This window comes from Electrophorus electricus, chromosome 2, assembly GCF_013358815.1.
Source record: "Electrophorus electricus isolate fEleEle1 chromosome 2, fEleEle1.pri, whole genome shotgun sequence".
NCBI classification, from domain to species: domain Eukaryota; kingdom Metazoa; phylum Chordata; class Actinopteri; order Gymnotiformes; family Gymnotidae; genus Electrophorus; species Electrophorus electricus.
In genome coordinates this window covers 3,097,263-3,104,948 of record NC_049536.1, presented here as the reverse complement: position 1 = coordinate 3,104,948, position 7,686 = coordinate 3,097,263, and the positions used below count along the sequence as shown (strand labels likewise).

The following is a 7,686-nucleotide window of genomic DNA, read 5'->3' as shown; positions in this document are numbered from 1 at the left end:
ATTGGAGAGGAGCAAGAGCCCAAGGCCACCATTCCAGCCGGCTGCACCAACCACAGCAACTACCAGGCCCTGGTGAGGACACACCCACAACATCGCAGCACTCAGGTAGGTTTACGGCTGACCCTCGTGTAACAACTCTGCATTCCTGTAGCCCCTGAAGGTCGTGAATCGTAAGTACCCAGTGCGAGAAGACTGGAACAGCTATGGGCTGCAGAGTGAGCAGAACACGGAAGCGTCTGCGCTGGACAGTGAGGATATCTGTATCAAGGTGAACCCCTGAAGATCTAGTGGACAGAGCACAGAGAGTTGTTGAGCTAAATGCCGTAAATGATGGAACTGTGGGTAATTTTCAGTCTGTGCTGTGGCCATTCTGATAGATAACCAACGGATATTTCAGTTGGACTGATGGTGCCCCCACACTTTCCAATGTGGACATAAAAATTCCATTTGGTGAGTGTGAAAAAAAATGTTCCCGGAATTGCAAGCATCATGATGATATGAATGTTTTGCATTTGAGTGTGTGTACATGTGAGTGTATGTACACACATGTATGTGAGTGCTGTGGCCACGTTTACATGCGTCCATCTGCGTGTGTGCTTTCCACTAGGTCAGCTGACTATGATAGTGGGTCAGGTGGGCTGTGGGAAGTCCTCCCTCTTACTGGCTGCACTGGGAGAAATGCAAAGAATGTCTGGCTCAGTCACCTGGAACAGGTGGGCCCACAGCACCGATCACAAACACATCATTTGGAGCTCATTTTAAGGTTCAAGCATAACAATTTTCTTCAGACACCTGCCATTGTATTTGTGAGTTTTGACTGTGGCTTTGACCGGATTTGTGGAACTCTGTAAGGATGGAAACACTTTCTGGTAATTGAAACAGGTAGGGTCTATAATTTAGATAACAGGACAGGTTCAGCTAACTGCTGTGTTCTAGAGATAGAGGTTATTTATGTAGACTGGGACACTGGTTAGAGTGTAGTCCATCTATTTGAAATATTATTGGTGCTTGACTTTAGAACAAGTATATGTATCAATGGTAGTAGTCTATTTTTTTCAGCAGTATTTCATAAACACGACTTTTTGAGTATATTGCACACATTTCTGACATCTGCAAAACAACCAGCAAAACATTTAAATAATTATTAGGGCAAATGTTTGTTTTGTTTACCTTCTATATCTATTGTCTCTCAGTCTTACCATCATGAATTTGCCTATACCAACAAAGTTTATGGGATCTAAAGAAATACTGAAAAGTAAAACATGTGACTTAGTCTCAAAGACTGGTTAATTATTCTTCCTACGATACATGGACTATAGAAGCAGCAGAACAAGTTTTTAGTCTGTTCCCAGTTTACTTTAAAAAAAAAACTCTTTGAGAACAGAAGTTGCATGCATGCATAGCTTTTTTTTATCTGAGACTGCATCTTTGTGCGAGAAACGCATTAATTATTTGTATGCCCTTTATGTGACCATTAGAAGAGTGTTTTTGGGGTGTTTTTGTATTTCTAAAGGAAATGGTCTTTAGAGAGTTGGCTAAGATTAAGAGATTTGTTTTATCAGGAGCTGCGGTGGAAAACCTTCCCTGTCTATCTGTATCATTCATCAGTTGATTATCTGGACTTTCTTAGAAATGTGACAAATCATTTTTCCAGCCTCAGACCGTCTTATAAGAAGGTCTGTGGAGAAATGTATTGAGCTGGCTGAAGATGATGAAAGCCTACTGTCATCATTTAAACATCAAATGATGCATAATACTGATTATTCATTTAAACCTTCTTTACAACCACGCATGAGTATCTGATTTGAAGGGGGGAGGGATGCTTCATAGTGATAACAAGCAAACATTTGCATATCGGCTTTTATGTTGGTTTCCATTTGGGGTAGACGATGCAGATGACTGAGATCAGCCACCAAGAGTTTGTCCTGGAATTCAGTGGAAAGCCCTAACCAGTGTACCACACTTTTGCCTTCATCATTTTTAGAGATGTTTTTACTTGAATCACTGCCCTCTCGCCCTACAGTGGAGGCTGAAAGCATCATCTGGGATATGTAACATATGAGTTGCACGTGTAGCTCGTCATGTCGGCTAAACCCTACCTCTGTTCTCAAGGCCTATGTGCATGCCATCTCTACTTCAGCTGCTTGTTTGATAAGTACAAGTCTGCCTTCTGGTTTAGTTCCCTCTGGCCTCAAGATCACAGCTGTTCTGCCTATTTTAAGGAAACGAAGCCTTGATCCAACTTCATATCCAGTAGCTATATCCAACCTCCCTTTCATAGCTAAAGTTATGGAAAAAGTGATAGCTGTGCTAAAAAATATATAGTCTCTATGAGCCTATAATGACTCATTACACTGGCCTCCTGAGAGTTGTAAACGACCTTTACTGTCTGCTGATGCTGGGCACCTAAATATCATGCTCCTTCTTGTTCTAATTGCGGCTTTTGATACCGTTAATCACAATGTACTTCTTTCCCATCAGTCCTCTGCTGGCATCACACAGGTTGATTGAGCTTTAGGCCACACCTTTCCCACTGAAAACACTTTATCTCCTCAGGGAAACCAAAGTCATTCATTGCTCCCATGTTGCCCATTAGACAAATTACCCATGACCAAGCTCTTAGCTTTCATTGTTATGTGCATGACGTTCAGTGCCAATTCTGCTGTCATTTCCAATGTTTCTAATACTACTACCACCTCCCTGTTACATGTGCTGACAGCATGCACCTCTGATTTTAAACTCTGGATGAATGAGAATTTTCTTAAACACAAAGAAAATTGAAATTATGCTAGTAGACTCCAAATCCCTAGTCTCCAAAACTGAAGGTGTGACTGTTAAATCCACCAAAGTTGTTAGAAACCTTGGCATCCTTGATTCTACATTTGAGTTCTGTCTCGTGAGTCCCACATCTCATTAACAAACACAATTATATTTTACACAATAATTTATCTATCACATTAATACTAATAATCATTAATATAATCATGTATAATATTTGCATCAAATTATTTCGATTCTTGTTATCTACAGTATTCCAAAACTGGATTCAGAAGCACATGAAAGGTATATTTTCTGCTCTTACAACATAGCACACATATTCTTTTGATAGTATGCGAGTGCTATTTTTTAACATAAAATTCTGCTGTTCTAACGCAAAACTCCTGTGTGTGAATGTGCTTGCACTTGTGTATGTATGTGTGTATATGTGTGTTTGTGCGTGTGTGTGTACTTCACCATTCTGTGTACACTGCAGCCCCTCTGTTCGTAGGTTGAGTGTGATAGCGTGAGTGTGAGTGTGTGTGATAGACTCTGCTTCTTGCCGTAATAACCTGGCTAAGCTTCAGACCTGCGCCACATCGTATGTGCGCAGCTGCGGTCAGACCCCAGCTGTGTGCCTGTTCCCCCCAACACCCTACCCCCTTAGTACGACAGCTCAATGGGAGAGTTTTGGAGTGTCTCATTAGTGAGGCTGAAATGTATGCTAGGCCCTTCTCTGTTGTCCTGCCTAGCTACACTGCTTCATTCCGTGAAGTGTGCTGTTTAACCTCATGGGCTTTGTTTATTGGGGACACGACCATTCTCAGAAACATTCAAAGGCTACCATGTTTCTTACTTACACACAGCAGTTCTTATCAAATGTGCTGTGGATTGTGTATGTGCTCAGAAGGGTCATTAACTAAATTTGTTGACTCCTTTGAACTTTGCTAATAGAATCACCTCATTGTTCCTGAATATTCATGCTGGCCTACATGGCCATGATCTAGCACTTTACTCATCATATCGCATAGTGTGTGTGTGTGTGTGTGTGTGTGTGTGTGTGTGTGTGTGTGTGGCTTCTCTATAACACTGGGCTGGAACAGAAGCCAAGGACAGACAGCTTGTTACTGTTGGCAGACTTCTGTACATCAGAAAACTCAAAGCACCAGAACTTCCACACAATAACATTCTGAAAGGACATTTCTCAGGATATGGACTTGACCATCACTTCTAGTCCAAACTTGAACAACTCCTAAAACCTAAAATCCATCATTGTACAAAGTGATGGTTAGAACACATATAAATCCTTCATAAAGTATATATATATATATATCTGCCAGTCCCCTCAACAACATAATGACATTTTCATGTAACGATTGGTATTTGTGCATGCATGTGTGCATGCTCATGTCTGTGTATGCGTGTGTTTCTGTGTGTGTGTTTGCATTTTCGCTTTCAGCCCAGATGCACCTGCTGATGATGAAATTAGGTATGCATGTGTGAACACACACACACAGTTGTTTTATTCATATTATTTATCAACAGAGCATGACTTTTTCTTATTCTTATTCCGCTGAAACTCTGCTTTGCTCTCCCGACAGGAAAAGAGGGCCAGTGGCGTATGCTTCCCAGAAGCCCTGGCTTCTCAACACCTCTGTGGTGGAAAACATTACCTTTGAGATGCCTCTGATCAAACAGAGGTAAAGCCTGGCGCTGTGCATCGATTCCTTTGGTCTCACTGACGTTCTCTAGTTCAGATTTGTGCCTGTCTAAGCCACTTTTTCACTGTATCCAATTTCCCAGGGTCAAATTTTTCAAAGTCTCAGCATTTTTCAGAGGGCGTCTCCCAATGCCATAATGGTGGCATTAGTTGCATTATTGGTGTGTTTATGAGCATTTTCTGTTATAGTCTATGCACTGCAGGACTCACTTTGCGTCGTACACAAAAAAGGACCTCAAGACCCCTTACCATATGCTGCCTGTTTTTTTGCTGTTGTTTGGTTTTTTGTTGTTGTTGTTTTATCTGCAGTTACTGACAATAGGGCCATCTTTTATCAGTCTTCTGGGAGCCTGTTTTACTGTCTGGGTGCCTAATGGCCCCGTGTTGCTGTGGTGAGCTTAGACTAAAAGCCCCTCCCTCACTATCACTGCCCTCTCTAACACCTGTTTGTGTCAGTTAGAGTTCATCTCTAAATTACGCTAACAATCATGTGACAAGTATGCAAGTCTCTCTCTCTCTCTCTCTCTTTCTCTCTCTCTGTCTCTCTCTCTCTCTCTCTCTCTCTCTCTCTCTCTCTCTCTCTCTCTCTCTCTCAAATTTGGTTATTTGATTGAGCAAAAGGCCCTTCAAATTTGCTAGATTCTCAGGTACCTTCTGATTGTTCTGGGTCTTACCACCAAGGCTCTTTTGTATGCCTCCGACAGAACACCAGATTCGCTGGTTCAGAGTTCGTGCTGGGAGATCCTGCCTCCCCTATAAAATACAGCTTTTCTCTGGAGCGAACGCCAGGCGTGACTAAGCAGTGTGTAGTGTGCTCAGTACTGTGTGCCCTGACTGTATGCAGGTATAAGGCAGTGATCGAAGCATGCTCTCTGCAGCCAGACATCGACATTCTACCACAGGGGGACCAAACAGACATCGGAGAGAGGGTCAGTCTGCTGTCAATCACACCATAACCACGCCCTCTTTACACCTGCTGTTTCTAGACACAAAAACAGCAATGATTTAGTGAATTGCTTTAGCAAATGCTATAGTGAATTGTTTTCCATACCAAAATGAAGCATTGGTTGCAAACCCATTTCTGTCTTGGTGTGCTAAAATGCAGCGCCAAAACAACAAACACTTCCTAACTCTCCAGTTATTTACAGGCTGCACTGTACTGTAGATCTTGAAATGTCCTTTGACATTCATTCAGAATTCTATTCTCTCTCTCTGTACCCCTCTCTTTGTATTTCTCTCTCTCTCTCTCTCTCTCTCTCTCTCTCTCTCTGTACCCCTCTCTTTCTGTATCCCTCTCTCTCTGTATCCCTCTCTTTGTATCTCTCTCTCTTTGTATATATCTCTCTCAACTGTATTTCCCTCTCTGTATACCTCTCTCTGTATCTCTCTCTCTCTGTATCCCTCTCTTCATATCTCTCTCTCTTTGTATCTCTCTCTGTGTATATCTCTCTTTGTATCTCTCTCTGTATCTCTCTCTGTGCATCTCTATCTCTCTCTGTACCTCTCTCTCTGTATATCTTTCTGTGTATCTCTCTCTCTCTCTCTCTCTCTCTCTCTCTCTCTCTGTATCTCTCTCTCTGTACCTCTCTCTCTGTATCTCTCTTTGTGTATATCTCTTTCTCTCTCTGTGTATCTCTCTCTGTGTATCTCTCTCTTTTTCTTTGTATCTATTTCCTCTCCGGAGTTATCTTTGTCTGTAGAGGACACACATGTCCTTTTAGAGAGTGTTTAACACACCTGCCTTTCCACATGGACAATTAATACACACCCATTATATTTACTTAGCTGCATCTGTGAAAAAAATATGTTATTTAAATAGATTTGGATGATATTGCTAAATCATCAGAAATACAATTTGGGCAAGTTATCTTGAACATAATTTGTAACTGTAGTAGTGACCTTGCTGTTATTGCTGTTGTAGAGTGGGCAGTGTTAGCACTGTGCTAATGGGCCTTACCCTTCTCTCCTTTGACCTTTTCCCAGGGGATCATCCTGTCTGGAGGCCAGAGACAGCGCATCAGTGTGGCCCGCGCTCTCTACCAGACCACCAACGTGGTTTTCCTGGTGAGCCAGTACTCACACTGAAGACCACACACACACAGGGGCCAGACTCCTCCACACACACAGGGGCCAGACTCCTCCACACACACAGGGGGCAGACCCCTCCACACACACAGGGGCCAGACTCCTCCACACACACAGGGGGCAGACCCCTCCACACACACAGGGGCCAGACTCCTCCACACACACAGGGGCCAGACTCCTCCACACACACAGGGGGCAGACCCCTCCACACACACAGGGGCCAGACTCCTCCACACACACAGGGGGCAGACCCCTCCACACACACAGGGGCCAGACTCCTCCACACACACAGGGGGCAGACCCCTCCACACACACAGGGGCCAGACTCCTCCACACACACAGGGGGCAGACCCCTCCACACACACAGGGGCCAGACCCCTCCACACACACAGGGGCCAGACTCCTCCACACACACAGGGGGCAGACCCCTCCACACACACACAAAGAAGGCTGAGCATAGGTTCTCAGACCTCTGATCTGACTATAATGACGATACTGCTTCATCATTGCATTATAATAAACGAGATGGCATCCCACTTCGTTTCAGAGGCTGAAGCGTCACCTCTCCTGGGTAGTGGTTCAGTGTAGAATTCATTGGTGGGATCATATCACACGTTTAGGGCCTGACCTTGCGCTCCTCTGTTTTCAGGACGACCCGTTCTCGGCGCTGGACATTCACCTGAGCGACCACCTGATGCAGGAAGGCATTCTGAAACTGCTCCGCGAGGAGAAAAGGACCGTGGTGCTGGTCACCCACAAACTGCAGTACCTACCTCACGCAGACTGGGTAGAAAATTACACACACACATCCTCCCAAGAGCATCTTGTACCATTCACCTTACTTGTACCTTTAATGATGGATTAAAGTTACTTTACAGTTTTACTTTTATTTTTTTTGTCTGCCTGTTGTTGTTTTGTTTTTTTTCTGGGATCGTATCTTTCCCGCCATGTGCTTTCTGGAGCGCCGGGCTGACTGCCCATTCTTGCGTAGACTGGCGTAAAGAATGGCTTTCTCCAGCACCGATCCGCCTCCTGCCATTTCCAAGATGGATGTCACTAGTGTGGGAAAGTGTTGTTTACCTTCCCTGCATCGATGTCTATTACTCTTTCATTTAACACAGCAG

The 7,686-nt window shown here is 43.8% G+C and overlaps 1 protein-coding gene across 4 annotated transcripts in view; it reads left to right on the top strand.

Annotated features, from left to right (window-relative positions):
* The window catches only part of abcc8 (ATP-binding cassette, sub-family C (CFTR/MRP), member 8), a 38,671-nt gene that overhangs the window by 19,960 nt on the left and 11,025 nt on the right, over positions 1-7,686 (top strand). For 3 of the 4 annotated variants that reach the window (XM_027015179.2, XM_027015177.2, XM_027015181.2), the window contains 10 exons: positions 1-72; positions 152-268; positions 378-450; positions 608-713; positions 3,031-3,063; positions 4,217-4,246; positions 4,359-4,457; positions 5,322-5,406; positions 6,461-6,541; positions 7,212-7,349. The exon at positions 1-72 is cut by the window's left edge and continues 37 nt beyond it. In XM_027015179.2, coding sequence (XP_026870980.1) covers positions 1-72; positions 152-268; positions 378-450; positions 608-713; positions 3,031-3,063; positions 4,217-4,246; positions 4,359-4,457; positions 5,322-5,406; positions 6,461-6,541; positions 7,212-7,349 — 834 coding nt within the window. The remainder of the gene's footprint in view (positions 73-151; positions 269-377; positions 451-607; positions 714-3,030; positions 3,064-4,216; positions 4,247-4,358; positions 4,458-5,321; positions 5,407-6,460; positions 6,542-7,211; positions 7,350-7,686) is intronic. The other variant, XM_027015180.2, reaches the window with a different exon arrangement.